Source organism: Coenobita brevimanus, chromosome 116 (assembly GCF_032717465.1).
Source record: "Coenobita brevimanus isolate Jiangsu-jjx chromosome 116, ASM3271746v2, whole genome shotgun sequence".
NCBI lineage: Eukaryota > Metazoa > Arthropoda > Malacostraca > Decapoda > Coenobitidae > Coenobita > Coenobita brevimanus.
The window spans coordinates 3,144,710-3,163,800 of record NC_137069.1 but is presented as its reverse complement, the minus strand read 5'-3'; the positions used below and the strand labels follow the sequence as shown (position 1 = coordinate 3,163,800).

Genomic DNA, 19,091 nt, shown 5'->3' with positions numbered 1-19,091 from the left:
CTATGGTTCTTGTACTTGGCAACAGGGGGAGGTATACGTATATGGGTTACAGGAGTGAAATGGATTAAAGAGAAAAATGATGACAAAAATTTAAATCACACGTAATGTCGCCACGTGCTGTTTCATCACCTGAGGCAAAAAATGAAAGAGAATCAACAATGGAATGCATGTCCTGGTATATCAGCCCAAGAACTTTCATTCATATCTACATAGGTTGACTTGCGTCTGTCATAGAAAGAGATCACATGCTTTAATTTTACGGAATGAAAAGTATTTTGAAATGAAAGCGCAAGGTGTTTTTGGTGACGTCACAATCAATAGGCAGGGGTGGAAGGTGTCGAAGGGTGTGTTGCTGGGACCGCCCGCCGCCCCAGCAATTATTTTCACGGAAGGCGGAGCTCATTTGTTTTCCAATGTCGTGAAGGCCGCAAGATGTGCATTTTACCCTTTTCGTATTTCCCTTCCTCTCCCGCGATGCCATCATTTCGGGTCAATTTAAACTATGCCTCGCACCTCAAACATTAATATACACTAATCGTCTTAGATGTGAGAATAATAAAAGAATAAAAGAGTGAATGTTGTTGGCGGGGTTTTGGTCTGGCCGGGTTTGCGACAACGGTTTTGCGGCATCTCAGTGCGCTACAACCCAACATGGCGAGCGGTGGATTCTCTTCGTCACTCCGCCTGCTGGGAATGTGATTTGGCCATCTATCCGGCCCAGTTACGGTGAGATAACTAAGCCAGTATTTAGTACGGTGCGTCCAGAAATGGTTGTGATATGATAATGGTGATAACTCCCCTGGATTATGCAAAAAGGAGGGTAAATAATAATGGGGGTGCTCGTGACCAAGCAATGGTGTTGACATCCCAGTTTTCACCTCTGTAATCAAAGCATTTTGCAGATTAGCCAACATTTCCCCCTCCAAAACTATCTTGGCAATATTTAGTTTCGCGTGTATGGAAATCATAGTGGTTAGATGCAGTGATTGATCGGCAAATTGGAAATTATTATGAAGATTTTTGTGGGGGTAATTTAAGGTGTGTTGCAGGTACGGCCCGCGGATCTATGGGTGTCGAGGACCGTATGGGAGGCAGCACATGGGAGGCATGGATGCATTGTTGTTATTACAACATATTTGGGCGTTTTAATGATAAATTGCGCGAATAGAGTCATGCTTGAGTAAGTTTCCGTGTTTACACTTGGTGTTTAGGTCCGAAACAAGCGACATATTGCGTTTACTGATAACCTGACAACTTGGCTGGTGTGCCATAAGGGTCACTTTCGTTTACTCTGGCCGACGCCGCATGGCGTGGACTGGCTTTCACAAAAGAATGTCAAGGCATTTATGTCGCTGCCCAGCAACAGCCTTTCGTCCCGTGACAAACCCTCATCCCTCACATGCTCTTCCATGTTCTGAGTCTACTTTCTCCCTCCGTCACCTTTCAATAACATTCACTATGTGTTATTGTAAGCCTTAGGTTTTTATAAATGACTGTGGTGTATGTTAGAATTGTGGTATACCCAGTTGTCAGGTTCATAAGCCACTCGGGAGTACACAATGTAACCACTCCTAAGGTGTTTTTTTTTTTTTTTTTTTTTAATGCATATAAGAAAACCAGTGACTGGTAGATGCTTTCAGAGTTGTTTTTCATAAAAGAAAAGGGATCAGCAGTATCATATCGTTTATAAAGGCTCCAACATGCTTGCGTGTGTCAGCCTTGGTCATCTAATGGTGGCTCTCCGTGATGCTTGATCTCTGGCAGCCTCCCTATTCAATCCCTAATCCCTGAGGTCATGCTTTGTGACCTCATCCCAGGTCTTTTTCAGTCTGCCTCCTGCATTCCTACCGCCAACACTTACACCTCTCACTTTCTGCACCCAGCTGTCATCCGCCATCCTCTCCACATGCCCAAACCATCTAAATCTACCTCTTCTCATCACAGCATCAGTAGGCCTACATTCTAGCCCCATCCCACTTTTCATCTCTTTACTTATAAACCTAGCCTTCCCCCCCCTCCTCACATTCAGAGTTGCACAAAACACCCATCAAATAAATGTCATTTCTGTATGTTTAAGCCTTCAAGTATCCTCTTCCTTTACTACCCAGGTCTCACTGCTGTACATCATTACACTCCTAACACATACCAAATACAGAGATCCCCTAGCGTGGAGGTAGAGCCCTGCCACTTGTCAGGAGAGGCAACCGCTCCCTAAAGTTCCTCCAGCTACTCCTTACTTTAGCCACAGAACTCCAGCACAAAACAAGTCCTCTAAATAACAAAACTCTTCCACCTACTCAAGATTTTCACCATCAAGATAATCCCATCATGCCTACAATCTCTATAAGCTCTCCCCGACACACTTCACATATGAAATCAGTGTTTTCTCGCAGGCTGCCTCTAATGTTACTACATATCTTATATGCCCACTTGTCACAAGTACTGTCATGATGATAATAGTGTTACTTTAAACACCTTTGATGCAAACTGCACATGGTCACACTTCCTCTGCTTTGACAGCACTGCCACTAGCCCAAGATATCATCACTTTTGTTCTATCCACATTTACTTTTAAATCCTTGTGCCCCATCCTATCTCCACCTCCTAAATATTTCCTTCACCTCCCTTACTTTCTCTGGATTCAGCACCAAATCCTGGGCATACATCATCTCCCATGGGAGTCCATTTCTGAAGTCATGAGATCTAGTACCATGACAAACAGTTAGGAGGGGGGCTCAAGACTGACCCCTGATGCGCACCAACATTCACGGAAAACTCATCACTCAAATCTCTGAGCACCCTCATACATGGGAATAACCACTCTAACCAGCCATGTCTCAATCCCAAGGTTTCTTATTGCCCACTTCACCTCCATAGGGATTGTGTCAAAGGCCTTCAACAGATCAACAAAAAGTACAACTCTCTTTTCTTTCCCATATATTTTCCTGTGGCTGTCAGACAATGAATATGGCACAAGTAGTCCCTTCTGTTTCATTTTTAAAGGGTCCAACTTGCTTGCATGCATTGGCCTTGGTCACCTAATGACAGCTCTCCATGTGTAGATCTTTGGCAGCTTCCTTATTCAGTTCCGTTTCCCTGAGGTCACACTCAGTGACCTCATTCCAGGTATTTTTCTGTCTGCCTTTTGCAACCCTGCCCCTAATGTTAATACATCTCACTTTCTGCACCCAGTTATCATCCCCCATCCTCTCCTCATGCCCAGGGGGGGGCGCAGTAGCACAGTGGTAGCGCGCCGGACTCGTAATTGGGGGATTGCGAGTTCGAGCCTCGCCCGGGCTGCCGTGCTGCGAGTGGTAGCTCACTCCTGTAACCCTAGCTGGGCTATATAGTCCAATACAGGGCTTAGCTCGGGGGAACTCCATTTCTCCCATTTTTTTTCCTCATGCCCAGACCATCTCGATCTACCTCTCTTGATCACAAAACCAATACACTCCAGTCCCATCCTACCTCTTAACTCTTCCATCATAAACCTAGACTCCCCAGGCCTTGCACTCAGGGACACACTGCTCATCCACCTAATCATTGTTTTTTCTGTACTTTTAAGCTTGCGAATATCCTCTTCCTTTACTACCTAGGTCTCACTGCCATACAGCATCACGCTCCTAACACATGCCTCATACAAAGATCCTTTAGCATGGAGGGAGAGCCTATTGCTCAAAGTAGTAGCATGAATCAATGGCCAAACACTGGATTCGCTGACTCCAAAACCTTCCCCTTTCCAGTCAAACTCCTCTTTTGCCAACCGGCAATAATGCTCTCCTCAGGTATCTTTAACATCCTCATGGTCCACCACTACCATTCCTTCATCATTCTCCACACACTGCTCACCTATGATATCCCTGTTTTCCCTCATATTTGATTTGCCACCTTAAATACGCTTATCCTTCCTTTCAGTGGGGTGCGATGAAATACCAAATCAGCGCTTTTAAATGGAAAATACCGGTAGCTGTTGTCATTTTTATCACCATATAGGTCCACAAACACATGTTTATCTGAAATACGGTCAAATTTTTTAAAATTTAACAATAGAAAAAATCAGGATTCAGAACAAAAACTTACTTAAGTTCGACAACTCGCCTTCACAGACTTCTAGTTTGTAAAAACTTTGAGTTTGATATGCAAATACACATATTTGCACTGTAAGTCATTGTTCATGCAAAATAGGTCTGTCAAGGTGTGTTGATCTAAAGAGGAAATACCTGCCAAATTTAGCATGTTTTTGTTCTGAATCCTGATTTTTTACTAGCAGTTAAATTAAGCACAATTTCTCGGTCAGATTTCAGATAATTGTTTATGAAAGTGTATGGTGATAAATGTAATGTTTTCCAGTTAAAAGTGCTAATTCAGTATTTCGTCGCACCAGCTTTCAGTGCTGTTTGGGTTGTCAGTAGCCTTATCATTCATTTCGTTTTTAAAGGCTCCAGGATGCTTGCATGCGTTGACCTTGGTCGCCTAATGGCAGCTCTTTATGCTGCTTGATCTCAGGCATCTTCCCTATTCAGCCTCTTATTCCTGAAGTCACGCTCAATGACTTAATTCAAGGTCTTTTTCAGTCTGCCTCTCGCAGCCTTCCCCCTAACGTTAACACTTCTCACCATCTACACCCAATTATCATCCCCCATCCTCTCCACATGCCCAGACCATCTCAGTCTACCTCTCCTCGTCACAACACCAACACACTGCAGTCCCATCCTACCTCTCCTAGCTCCCCCAGGCCTTGTACTCAGGGATGCATTGCAGATCCACCTAATCCTTGTCATTTCTGTACATTTGAACCTGCGAATATCCTCTTCCTTTACTGCCCAGGTCTCGCAACCAAACAGCATTGCACTCCTAACACATGCCACATACAATACAAAGATCAATTAGAATGAAGGGAGAGCTGTCTCAGTGTCAGGAGAGGCAACGGCTCCCTGAACTTCTTCCAACCAATCCTCATTCTAGTCACAGAGCTAGCTCCAGGCCCACCTCCAGCACATAATGTTTCCCAAATAACAAAACTCATCCTCACACTCAAGAGGGTCACCAGCAAGATCAGTCCATTCACGCTTGACGATCTCCACATGCTCTCCTTGACATACAGCACACTTGAAATCAGCATTATCTCGCAGTCTGCCTCTAATACCTCTGCATCTCTTATGCACCCACTTATCACAAACACTGCACAAAATGGAAGTACTTCCCATGCCCTTGTGGCAAATCACACATGGCCACTCCCCCTCTTGTTTGACAGTACCGCCACCAACCCTAGATATCATCACTCTTGTTTTATCTGCATTTGCCCTTAAGCCCTTGTGTCCCATACCATCTCTCCACTTCCAAAATCTTTCCTCCATCTCCCTATCATTCTCTGCAATCAACACCAAATCTTTGGCATACGTCATCTGCCACAGGAGTCCATTTCTAAAGTCATGTGAGAGAGCTTCAGATACCATGATAAACAATAAGGGGCTCAAGAGTGACCCTTGATGCACACCAGCATCACAGAAAACTCATGACGCAAATCTCCATTCACTCTCACCTGGGTGCGAACACCCACATACAAAACCATAACCACCCTAACCAGCCACTCCTCGATCCCAAGCTTCTCATTGCCCACTTTACCACCTCTGTAGGGACTCAGTCAAAGGCCTTCTCCAAATCAACAAAAACAAAGTACAGATCCCTTTTCTATCCTATATGTTTTTCCTGAAGCTGTTGAGCAACGAATATAGTATCAGTGGTCCCTTTGCCTGGCATAAACAAAAACTGTATGTCATCAGTATTCGCTTGTCTAATCATACCTTCTGAACTCCCTCTGTTACCTTCATTATCTGGTCCTTATCCTTTTTTTTTAATAATACATTGAGAGGGCTTGTCTTCTATGCTAAGGGGCCTTTGTTTTAGGAGTGTAATACCCTATGGTAGTGAGGCATGGGTAGTAAGTGAGAAGGATGTTCATAGGCTTAGATGTAAAGATGAAATGATTAAATGGATGTGAATTGCATCCATGATTGACATGCCTAGGGGAGAGGGTAAGGATTGCAAACGAAGAGTTGAGAGGATTGGCGGGACTTGAATATCTTAGTGTTATGGTGGGAAGGGTAGGCTGAGGTGGTTCGGGCATGTAGAAAGGATGATGGAGGATGACAACTGTGTGCGGAGGACGGAAGGTACCTCATGAACGTTGAGGGTTGAGTTGCGAGAGGCAGACCAAAAATAAGCTTGGGATGAGATCATGCAGTATCACCTCAGGGATAAGGGACTAAATGGAGAGGCTGCTAGAGACCGAGCGGTATGTAGAGCCGTTATTAGGTAACCAAAAACAACACATTCTGTAGATGAGAATACAGTACTATTAGGTAACATCTGGTTTATAATCACAAAAGCACTCCATTGTATGTGCAGTAGGCCCACACCTGAATCATAAGGTACCCTAGGCCTATGATTTTGGAAGTGAAAGAAAAACTAATATTGCCAGGGACAAAACTTATGACATCTTTATAAAAAGACACAGATCTGTTTTAACCCTGTCATTTCAGTGCACAGTATTTTTTTTTTATTTTTTTCCTGTGTCTAGATGATTTACTTAAGCTTAGGAGAGCCCCCTGATAATGGAGGGGTTGACTGAAGCTGTGTCTGCCTCCTCCAGTTTAAGAAGTCTCTCCGAACATGACCAGAATCACCAGTGGAAGAGAAAGTAAATTATAGGAAAGGACATAATTGAGTTGAAGTGGGTAAATATAATATTGTACAGATGTAAGTTAATTTAGATATACAGTAGTGCATATACCCACTAGTACGTGAGGGGGGGGGGATGTGTATCGGAGAGAGAGAGAGAGAGACTGATGACAGAGGACAGGGTGACGTGGAGGCAGTTTGTTTGAGGCTAGTCCTTATGGGATGAGGGTGTGTGGCTGTTTATTGATAGGACAGGTGTAATTGATGTAGTTACAGAGTACAGTAATTCCTCCTTTAACACAATGTTATATTTGGTACGGTAACATGGTTTTCCACAGTAAAGCAATTAATACAGGAACAGTTTTCACACAGTATTACAGCATTCTTCATTGTTGAAAATTCCATTTTTTTTTGTTGTGTCTGTATATATGTTTTAGATTCGAGGTGCGTCGTATACTTTCATCGAACTGGTTATTGCCTTTAGCATTTAAAATGTGCAGTTACAGCCAGTTACATCACATACACATTTATACTTATCAGTAACTTTGGCTATGATTTAGTAATGTTTGAGCAATTTACTTTCTCTGAAAAGTACCATAGTACTCACAAACAATTTTCACTTAACACTCAGGCCCCTGTGATGCCCTCTCAGATGAATAAAATTGTCCAGTAGCTGTTAAATGAAAAGAGTACGGTACCATCTTGAGGGACAGTATTAAAACTTTGGATCCAGTTACTTGCCCTTTGTTGAATAAAATCGTATGGTGTTAGCTGAGATAGATACAGTATACGGTATTCAGTAAACTCTCAATTATCCGGTATAATTCAGCCAATTTCTACGTCAAATAAAGCAGAATGCCGGATATTGCATAGCACCGCCCATTGTCTTAACATTCAGCGTCAAACCGGATATTGTGACACTGTCTGTCTCGGCCCTCTGTCCTAAAAAGTTTCCCATTAGTACCAGATGAAAACTAGCATGAAAGTCAATACAGTAATGACACAGTACTGTACAGTAATACAGCACTGGTTGGCTACCACATATGAGCTGGCTGATGTGCCAGGCAGCCGGATATTGCATAGAACCACCGGTTACTTCCTGTTTCAGCACTTAATGTTACGTAATTTCACTGGATATTGCGTTAATAAAGCCAAGCCAACACTGCCGGATATTGCATTGGGCTAGCAATTTTTTTGTTTCATTTCATTTTTAAAGGCACCAACATGGTTGCATGTGTCAGCCTTGGTCACTTAATGGCAGCTCTCCGTACTGTTTGATCTCTGGCAGCTTCCCTATTCAGTCCCTTATCCCTGAGGTCACACTCAGTGACCTTGTCCCGGGTCTCTTTCGGTCTGCCTATCGCAACCCTACCCCTAATGTTAACACTTCTCTTTCTGCTCCCAGTTGTCATTCCCCATCCTCTCCACATGCCCAAACCATCTCAGTCTACCTCTCCTCATTACATCACCAATGCATTCCAGTCCCATCCTGTGATCATGGATAATTGAGAGGTTACCTTGCAGTATTAGTACTGGTAGTTTCTTAAGTTGTTTGAGAAGAATAATTATTTTTATAATTATATCAATGTACTTTTATTTGGTGTGGTACTTGCTTAATACTAATATTACTGATAACAAAATTACTTCGGGCAGTTGGTAGGAAAAATGCTGCCAACATCATTTTCTTTTTGTGGTCATATATTCACCAATAATTTGTACATACTGTATTTGGTTTCAAGTGTTACCATAATGAATTTTTACTCTGTAGCTACAGACTGTTCCAGTTATAAGGACTTTGCTGGGGTTGTCTTAACAATGAAGGGGTTAATTTTGTAGTTTTTAGATGTGGGAGTATCTCTTGTATGACTCCATTTAGTCAGTCTGTTTTTCTGGTGCAAGGTGCTTCACTTCCATAGACTTTAGGGATACTTTCATATTGTAGCCCCAGTGGTCCTAAATGTATCCTATATGATACTTTTGTACCGGTTAAAAACACCTTTGTTAAGTGAGGAATTATTGTAGCTACATAAGCTGTGTAGGTTCGTGTCCTGATAGATAAGTTTCCAATTTACAGGTATATTACAACCTGTTTGCAGACATAAGAGTAGAGGCTGCGAGTGATGAATATGGAGGAACAGCAGCTGTTTGTGATATCACCCGATGGAGAAGAACTCACTCTAATGGACACTGAGTAAGAGAATGTTCAAGCAGTAGACTCATTCAACCTGAGGATGTCTTTTTAAATTTTAGTCTTGCTTTGTGCAGATAATTTTTGTCACTTGAGGGGAGATGTTTGGTAGTGATGAGGCCAGTGAAGGCAGTGTCTTACTCCTCCTGTTTTAAAAGTCTGCCCTAAGCTGAATGAAATTGTCTGGCAGTAAGAAGAATAAAACATTTAAAACATCTTCAGGTTGAAAGGGTAATAACCTATCTCCACCCTTTTAAAGGCTAGTGGCCCTATTTAACTATTTCGATATGTTAACACCAGATATTTTACTGAGATTATTCATTGCCCTTTATAATATAGTGGTTGAAAGTAGGGTTTGTTGAGCTTTTGCTACTTGTTTACTTGAAATTCATGTGTAGGTTTACCACATAATTATACTGCCTCTGATCCTTTGATGTAATGTCTAGGATACCGTAGGTGGCATGGTGTTACATAGACTTCCAAACTTATCTGTATTTTGAATGATTCATATTAGTGCAGCATGCCTACAATACATGTTATATTGTATGTAGTATGTATATTGATATTCTGGTAGGATTTACTCAGGGTTTATATTTTCGTTGTAGGTACTGCTTTTCCTTTCACATCCAGTACATGAATGAGACAAATGGATTTGCTAGACTTCCCCCCCCCCCCCCTCAGAAAATTGTAACATATATTAAGCATGGTGTACCTAAGGCATGAATGTTGAGTGAAGGGATGTGAGACTAAGTTAGCTCTTTCTTGGTACAGTATCAAAGTTCTTATACAGTAAGGTAATTTGCTTTTTCGTGTTGATATAAAAGAATCACATCCTCCCCATTTTCTAGTGGGTAAGGGAGTTAAAGTGTTGCCTGTAAGTGTGATTAGCTACCTGGTAAGGTATTGGGATGTATTGGATTTGCACCAAGGCTCGAACGTACAGAAACGACAATGATTAGGTGGATGTGCAGTGCGTCCCAGCGTGCAGGGCCTGGGGGAGCTAGTTTTGTGATGAAAGAGTTGAGAGGTACGATGGGACTGGAGTGTATTGATGTTGTGATGAGGAGCAGTCGATTGAGGTGGTTTGGGCATGTGGAGAGGATGGGAGATAATAAATGGATGCAGAAAATGAGAAGTGTTAACATTAGGGGTGGGGTTGCTAGGGGTAGACCAAATAAAACCTAGGACGAGGTCATTAAGTGTGACCTCAGGGTTAAGGGACTGAACGGGGAGGCTGCCAGAGATTCAGCAGCATGGAGAGCCACCATTGGGTGACCAAGGCCAACGCATGCAAGCATGTGGGAGCCTTCATAAAAGCGAAACCAAGGATTTAGTGTTTAGTTTGAGAGAGCACATCATCAACATCAGCATCCTGACCCCCACCCCCTTCAGGATGGGGCGAGGGATTACTTGGTATTGTTATCATCAGAGGATTTCATTCAGCTTTACTTTTCAAACTGAAGAGCTAAATATAACCTTCATTAACTCTTACACTATGAAAGGGGTCATTAGCACTAAATAATATATGGTAGTCTGACATAACGTAGGACAATATGAATAGATGTTGCTTAAGAAGTTAAAAGGGCATTGGGGTTGTGCTGTACTGGTATGTGTATTGCAGTATTTATTACTTTTCAGCAGGTGAATTTCATTTGAGAAGACATTGGCTTACATTGCAAGGTCACTAAAGCATTAATTTCATTTCAGAGGGGGCATTTTAGTGGAGCAGGGAACCTATTCTATCACCATCCCAGCTGCAGGCCAGCAGACCCAGCAACAGGTTATCTACACTCAGTCCCAACCGGTGAGATGTTATTTGTGTATAGCCTACCCAGCCCTTCCCATTTGTTTGTGGGAATTTGGGAAACAGGATTAGGATGATGATGGTAGTGAAACAAAAAGAATCATATTTGTATACATAGTCTCTGATGTACTTAAACTGAGCAGTGTTAATCATAAGTATCTTAACCATGTTTTCCATAGTAAGGATGAAAATATTTTATATTGTATGCACTATTGTTTTTTTACAATAGTGCATACAATATAAAATAGGAAGCGTTATGAGGAACACACTGAGGTGGTTTGGCCATGTGGAGAGGATGGAGGGTGAAAGACTGACGAAGAGAGTGTATGTGAGTGAGGTGGAGGGGGGAAGAGGGAGGGGGAGGCCGAGGATGAGATGGAGGGATGGGGTGGAGAGGTATATGAGAGAGGGGGGTGTGAGTTGGGAGCAGGGCAGTGAAATGGCGGGGGACAGGGCGACTTGGAGGCGATTTGTTTGTGGCCACCCCAAACGGGATTGAGGCGTCTGGCAATAGATAGATAGATAGATAGATAGTATGCACTATTTCAGCTTGATATGTATAGCTAGTATAGATAGTGATGAGACAGTTGTGTATTGTTCTTTGTAAAGGAGTTTGCTGTAGTAGTCTAAGCACAGTCTTATAGGAGCTGCCTAGCATGGACCAACAGGCCTACTGCAGTTATCCTCTTTTTACCTATGCCAACAAAGTTGGCAGAGGTTATGTATTCACCCATGTATGTTTGTTTGTCCACGCAAAGTTGTTAGTGAATTTGAACGAAGTGTTGTGGAAGGGTGGGCCATGGGTCAAGAAAGAATTCGTTAAATTTGGGGGCGGATCCAGATCCAGCAGTGGCATTGGTGGAGGTATGCATTCTCTGAGTGCTTTCTGGTTTGTTATATTATTATATTATAATAGGTTTTCTCGAATTGGTTTGATTTCAGTACAAGAACTGGCCAGTATTTACCTGGGTCTTGTATATGAGACCACTCTCAGTTCTTTATCAGGTACTGTTTTTGCACTATATGTCACTACTTTTATCCTCAGGCCAGTGGTACATTTTATACTTTACTGCAAGTGGCCAGTATCTCACTACAGGAATACTTATTTAAGGTTATATTTCTGGCAGACAGAGTATCATGTAGCTGTACTCAACAGTATTGTAGCCCTCACAGCTTCTGAGGCTAGTGTTTTACTTTAATAGCTTCTCATGTTGCTTGCAAACACTACAGTTCTACATTGTTTTATGGTCTCCAGGGTGTCATTTTATTTCTTTGGTAAGTTAAATAATTTCAGTTGTATGAAATTTAGGTAGTGCTTGCTTATCTTTATTTTGTCTTTGGAACATTAATGTTCAGTTTTGTGGTAAGCTCTCTGTTGGGGGTGTTAAATAGTGAATTTTACGGATTAGGAAGGAATTAGCCATGTACTGTTGTAGTATAAACTTCAGAATGACAGTGTGCAATGTGAGGCATATGACCAGATTTGGATGATTTCTTACCTTTTAAACCTAAGAATTTGGGAATACTGTTTATCTTCATCTGAAACCTAAACATCTGTCAGAATGATAGATATATATAAAAAAAAAAAAGTGTTCTGTCCCCAACACTCTTGGTGGGAAGATCAAGGGTTGGATGACTGGTGGATGAATGGAAGTGTGTCTGCTGTTTTGAAGTATGTAGAGCATGAATACCATAAAATACCATCTAAGTGAGTTGATTGTGTGATGGAAGAATGTTATACTGTGGTCTTTTTGGATGGACAGGATGCTTACTCCACCTCACAGCAGGTTCAGCAAGGAGTTGTGTACACGTCGCAGCAGCAGCAACTGTACCAGATTGGCCCTCCTCACCCACAGCAGGTAACATCACATTACAACACTATAATTACCAGCCTTGTAAAAAAAGAATCCATCCATCCATCCATCCATTATCTAATCCTGTGCTTAATATGCACGACTTGTAATTTAGTGAGGAGTTCAGTCAGTGATATAGTTTTCTCTAATGCTGTGCTGTATATGAACAAGTAAAGAAGTACAGGCTCAGTGTAGGAGCATCAAGACCCTAATATGATGCTTGCGGAATGAAGCACCATGTTCTAGAAAATATCAGTGGCATATGAACATGGCTTCTTCTAGAGGTACTCCCACATCTAGAAAGATGTTTTTACTGTGATAACTCCTACAGAAGCATGAGTATCTTGGTACAGAAGAGTGACTCATTCTCTGAGTTTGCTCTTTACACTCGGAAAAGAGTTTTGTAATTGTATTCCGTTTTCTCAGCGCATGACGTAATAAATCATGAATTGATTATCAAGTGATATTAGAAGTACATTTCACTATTTCTTTATTAGCAACTTTGGCTAAGGAAGCAATAAGGCCATGAAGTTGAGATCACCTCATCTGTATTTGCATTCCCTTATTGAACGTGAGTAGTGTCAGTATGTGCATTGTCCTGAGACTACTTTAACTCAGTAGCATTTTACACATAGCTTTAGTGAACAGAGGCATTATGTGAAAATAAGGACACCAAGAATACCAGCAATAAGGGCCTGCTATACTATCATGGACAGTTCATTCCATTCCTCTCAGTACAGCATCAAGCTTCAGAGTGACTGGCATATATTTGCATTTAACTGATAGATTAAGACTCATGGTCTGGTGGTCTAAAATGCCACATGGAGTGAGGGTCAGGTGCTGTTTACATCACTGTGAGTCCATAAGAGGCAGCAGAAAGCTTTTAATCATGTATTGCCACCAAGAAATTAGACCAGTCACCTACCCTTAATATTAACCTCTTCTTTATTATAACTATTTTTTTGTTTTTATTCGTTTATTTTCAGAGCCCCATCTTAGTGTAAAGGTTAATGAGTGAATGTATTACCTTCTAAAGGTTAATGAGTGAATGTATTACCTTCAGTTTGAAAGGTCTCCAAGCAGAATAATACAGTGATCTGGGAGGAAGAAGAAAATTGTAATAATATGTAGGATTTCCTTATATGGAAGGAGTTAGGTATTGGATCCAGTGTATAACAACTGAAGTTAATGAATAATATTTGCTAGTGAAATAACTGTGTGGCAGAGAGTAGATAATTGGCTACCATTAACCCTGAGAGGCGTCAACGTGCTAGTAAAATTTGACTACAAGCTTGATAATTAGCCACACAGTCACCACCCCTAAGCAGGAAACTCAGCTACTGGTAGATAGTCAGAGTTTAAGCAGAGACTCACACGTTGCGCTGAATCCTCTTGCCCTTAGACTCCATTTTCCCCAGCAACTTACAGCACCTGTTGGGAAATAATTGGCTGATTTTGGCACTTGGTTTATTTTCCAGTCCATGGGAAAATCGGTCATATCAGGACAACTTCAGTATGGGGATATCTTGTGAGGAAGCACAGCATCGTTTGAACTGATTGGTTGATTGATGTTCATGCTCATTTCATCTGATGATTTTCAGCTTAGGGGAGACTTAGAGTTAGGAAAGTTATATATGGCCTTCATATTCTGTACTTCAAAAGCCCTTCATTGCTTAATTTGTCTGTTGGTGTCAAGAGTATGACATAACATCATCATTTTAAAGAGGTTAAATGCTCTGAACTACTTTATTAAGAGTGGGATCCAGCAAATAGAAATTCCAGGTTAATGACTGCTGTTTGATTGGTGGTATAATTGTGGGTGTTATGTTGCACAGGTTGTGTATGCTGGAGGAACACCAGCCATAAAGCAGCAGCCAGCCCAGGTGCAACATCCTCAGCAGATCATTCTGCAGCAGCAACACCATCAAATTACACAGCAGCAACTTGCACAGCAGCAGCAGATGACACAACAACAGCTTCTACAGCAACAGCAGCAACAACAGTTATCACAGGCACAAGCTCAAAGAGTCAATAGGTGAGTTGACAGGCCTAATAGTTTTCTGTACCCCTGGACCAAATATACACTGTTGGGTGGTAACCTTAGAACCAAAAGCCAAATGATGCCTGATGGCTCAGTAGGTTATGGCACTCCAGCCAGATTGGGCAGTTAAGGGTTTCCATCGAAGGGTGGATGGCTCACTTAATGCCACTGGAGGGCAAGCGTAGCTGGTCACCGTTGTTGTAAATGTCGGGATTGAGTAACTTAGCCCTGGACCCCTGTGCTCCTGTGTATATGGGGCAGTGTGGGTTGGATGACGATGATGATGATGGTGTATAATATTCTACATGCGTAAATTAATGCCAGGTGTGATAGGCATAGGTTGTTATTTTCTGGGTGTGTTGTGTTGTGTAGTAGGATTGAAAATTGAGAAACATGCAGGGGAAAGAAATGCAGGTGGTTAGCCTTATGTGGTGAAACCAGGATTCTGGGGGCCAGAATAACACGAATTTGTGTGGCCCACATAACTGGTTGATTTGCTTTCCTTTGTCTGTGGGCTGCACTTACCCAGACAGGTAGTGGAAAAAGGGCCAGGATGATGACGATGATGTAAAGGAAGAAAAAAAGGGTCAGGATGATCATGAAAGACAAGAAAAATGTCATATTAGTGATGTAGTTATTGTCTCTGTGTTCTGCAGCATATTCAGTTACTGGTACTGTGAACTGCCATTAGAAAAGGAGTATGGTATTGTAGTGTACAAGTAATACTGTTCATTAATTTATGAGTACTGTTTTAGATCAGCATAATCTTCTTACTTTTTCCAGAACTCCTTTACCACAAGACCAAGTGAGACAACAGCAACACCAGCAGCTGCAGCAGCAACAGCAGCAGCAGCAGCAGCAGCAGATTCCCCAGCAAAAGTCTTTCCAAGTTCAGCAGCAGCCTCCTCAGCAACACCAGCAACAGCCAGAGCCACAGCAGCAACAACAGCAACCACAACCACAGCAGCAGCAGCAGGTACAACCGCTGAACTTGACTCAGGAGCCACAGCTGGGTCAGCCAGGAGCTCACCCCCCTCAGCTTCAGCAACAGCTCTTGCTACAGCAGCAGCCTCTGGTGCAGCAGCCACAGCAGGTCCTTCAAGCTGGACCACAGCAGCAGCAGGCTTCACAGCAAATCACATTTCTTGAACATGTATTATTGATTCTCTTTGTTGGGTGCTGTAATTGTATCTGTATAGATTATAGAACGTGGATAGTTGCTCCTGCTTCTTTTGGTCGTTTAAGTTTTCTGATGGCTGAAGGGTCATGGAGAAGGTGCAGCTGCTTTTTGCCATGCCTGGTAATTTTTAATCACTGGTATTTTTCCTCCATAGTTTTTTTTAGATGATTAGTTGTTTTGTACATTTGATAATAATTTAACATTTTTTTAGAATTAGATCTTTCATAATGCACACCAGGGTTGAGGATTGCAGTTCTGTATTTTCCTGTTTTAGAATTCATTGTCTGATTAATAAGCTTGTGATACAGTTTTTGGAAAAATTGCTTTCAAACTGTCTGGCTTCATTGATTGTGAGGGTTGGGAAAAGGGTAATGTTAGTGGTTGGGAGGTTTGTAGGAATGATTAGTGTACGTGAATATGTGAAAGTACAGACGGTCCCCAAGTTACGATGGTCAGACTTAAGATTTTTCTACTTTATGACGGTATGCTTTAAGTACAGTATTTAATAAATTACGTGAGATATTCAACACGTTATTGTAAAATAGGCTTTGTGTAAACGATGTTGCCCAGCTGCAGGCTAATGTAAATGTTCTAAGCATGTTTAAGGAAGGCATGGGTAGGCTCTGATGTGTGATGTTCGGTTGGTTAAATGCATTTTCGACTTTATGATATTTTCAACTTACAATGGCTTTATCGGAACGTAACCCCATCGTAAGTCGGGGACCGTCTGCACAGGATTGGGAAGCTAAAGAAGCAAAAGAACTAACGAAGGGTGGAAGTTGGTGGATGAAATGTGTTTGAGATGTTGACAAGGGCTGTACCCCTTTTTCATGTTGGGAATTGTCAGAATGGTTTTAACCTCATAGGTGTTGTTTAAGTGGCTTAATCAATTGAAGCGCTTAATGTGTAAGGCAGATATTTTTGGCTGGGGCCAAGAATTTTAAAGCTAGAATGATGGGCATGTGGAGGGGATGGGGGATGATAATTGGGTGCAGAAAGTAAAAGTGTTAATGTTGGGGATGGGGTAGTGAGAGGTAGACCGAAGAAGACCTGGAACGAGGTCATTGTTACCTCAGGGTTTAGGGACTAATAGGGAAGCTGCCAGAGATCGAGCAGCATGGAGAGCCGCCATTAGGTGATCAAGGCCGATGCATGCAAGCATGTTAGAGCCTTCAAAAACGAAAAAGAATAATGATGAGTGTATATATAACTGACATTACGGGGTAGTCTTTTGATAGTTCTGACATTTATACTTTGATATTCCTGTTTCTGATCCTCCTACCATTTTTATGAGTGGCAAATACAGTAGAATGTTAATATAATTTTCAGACTGATTTATCCTAACCCTGGTGTTCATATAAGATATTTCAGTCTTGCTCAGGACAGATTGTTGTCATACCTATTTTGTCTTCCTTCAGGGCTACCTTATCCCCTCACATTAATAGCTTTTAGTGCCCACCTTGTCACTCACCTACTTCTGTGCACAAAATTAATTTACCAACTATTAATTGATGATCTCACTTTCAGTGGTGATTCATATAATTTTGAAGTCTAATCAGTTGAATCTCTAAAGCATGATTGTATTTATCATTGCATATTTAACTTAGGGAATGGCTGCATGATTCTGGTAGTTGTTTAAGCCTTGCCACTGCTAAGCATGCATACTGTGCTGCAGTGAGTAAGATGCTCACAACTTCTACCCTTTGCGGGAAATTACTCACATACCCTATTTACTCTTCCATGTATTAATTAATGGTTAGGTTTGTTGCTACAGTAAATCTTGTGTCAATTCAGAATTATTTAAGTTGAGACTTATTCCAGAATGAGCAGACTTTTGATAACTGTGGAAACTAGATGGTAGCTTGAATGTGTGGGTTATTGTAGATACTTGCTGGGATTATTCAAATGCCCAGTACCTACAAGGTTAATTCATTAGATAGTATACTGTATTATGTGCTGTGCAGGGGAGAAAGACAGCTAAATCATACTGGTAGTAGAGATGACAGCCAAAATCATATTACCTCTTCTACGGTACATGTAGATGCTAGCCATCTGTAGAATATTTGAGGGTTGGGAAATTGCTTACATTCAGGTGGGTGAAGTTTTTATTCAGAGTGGTGTAGATTGTACATTTTATAACATCTTTGGATCAGTGTGTAAGGATATAACAGGCGGATATTTTTGTGTCGTGGCCATCCCTTGTGACAGTTTCCTGGGAGAGGGGAGCAGGGTATCAGCAAGATATGTAGATAAAGAAATTGTAAATGAAAACAGTGATTTTGTATTTGGGAAATTTTGTAGAAAAGCCATCCTTGTTGCGTATTGTTACTGGATTTTTATATTTATTTTTATTTTTCTAATAATTCAAAAGAAGATTCCATTTTGAGTCTTGCTGTTCGAGATGGAAAGGGATTTACCATGGTTACGATAAGATCAGCATGAATATTTGGTAAAGGTAGTGCATGCCACACAAATCTAATCATGATCTAATGCATGTTACTGTATTGTATAATACTGAGTTTATTTTTTGTTCTTATTGTATGGCCTTTTATGATATTACCATGATGATTAGCTTTGCTGTATACCCTGTATTACTGTACAGTGCTAATCATTGGATATAGATTTTATATTTGCTCACAGGGAACTATAGTCATATTAATGCTAAGTATTACGATCAGAATCCACTGTGCAATAGTGTTAACCTGTGGACTGCTGTTGGTTATATGTTTATTTAGGCTTCTCTAAATTTAACAGTTAGTTGCTGGCATTTTCTGTTTCGTGGTGATATAGCAGTCAGACTCCTAGGATGTGAACCTTTTCCGTTTGATGATGCACTGGATTTTCAGTTTTATTCAGGTATTTTCAGATGAGTTTTATTCAGTTTAGCAAGGAAAATCAGGTTGTGAAGGAAGCTGTTTTGAAGCATGTCATAGCAAATAGTTTACCCAAAGTTAACGAATATCAGGATGTTGGGGGGGAGGGGTCAGGTTGGCAGATTGAACGGGGGGCAACCTTTTCCTAGGCTGAAAAAGTACTTAGGTTTTCATTTTGGATTTTAGGTGATGAATTAGTTGCACTGAAAATTGAACAGAACCTTGGACAGTCAAAGTTTTAACTTGTGAAATTATTGAACTGAGCACATCCTTGGATAGTCGAATTATTCAAGCTTGTGAATTTATTGAACTGGGCAGAACCTTGAACAGTCAAAGGATTGGAACCTGTTGATCTGAAAATGATGCCATGTTTCCTCATAAGAGCAGGAAGCTGTTTTTGACAGAATAATGTTTGATGATTCTATAACAAGTAAAGAACCGAATGATTTCTTGCAAAAAAATTGTATTGGG

The 19,091-nt window shown here is 41.3% G+C and overlaps 1 protein-coding gene across 1 annotated transcript in view; it reads left to right on the top strand.

Moving 5' to 3' along the window:
• The first annotated feature begins 8,796 nt into the window (after positions 1-8,796).
• The window catches only part of LOC145418771 (uncharacterized), a 43,980-nt gene continuing 33,685 nt past the window's right edge, over positions 8,797-19,091 (top strand). Inside the window, exons 1-5 of the mRNA XM_080287106.1 lie at positions 8,797-8,872; positions 10,577-10,673; positions 12,437-12,532; positions 14,362-14,561; positions 15,351-15,720. Coding sequence (XP_080143232.1) covers positions 8,808-8,872; positions 10,577-10,673; positions 12,437-12,532; positions 14,362-14,561; positions 15,351-15,720 — 828 coding nt within the window. The 5' untranslated portion in view covers positions 8,797-8,807. The remainder of the gene's footprint in view (positions 8,873-10,576; positions 10,674-12,436; positions 12,533-14,361; positions 14,562-15,350; positions 15,721-19,091) is intronic.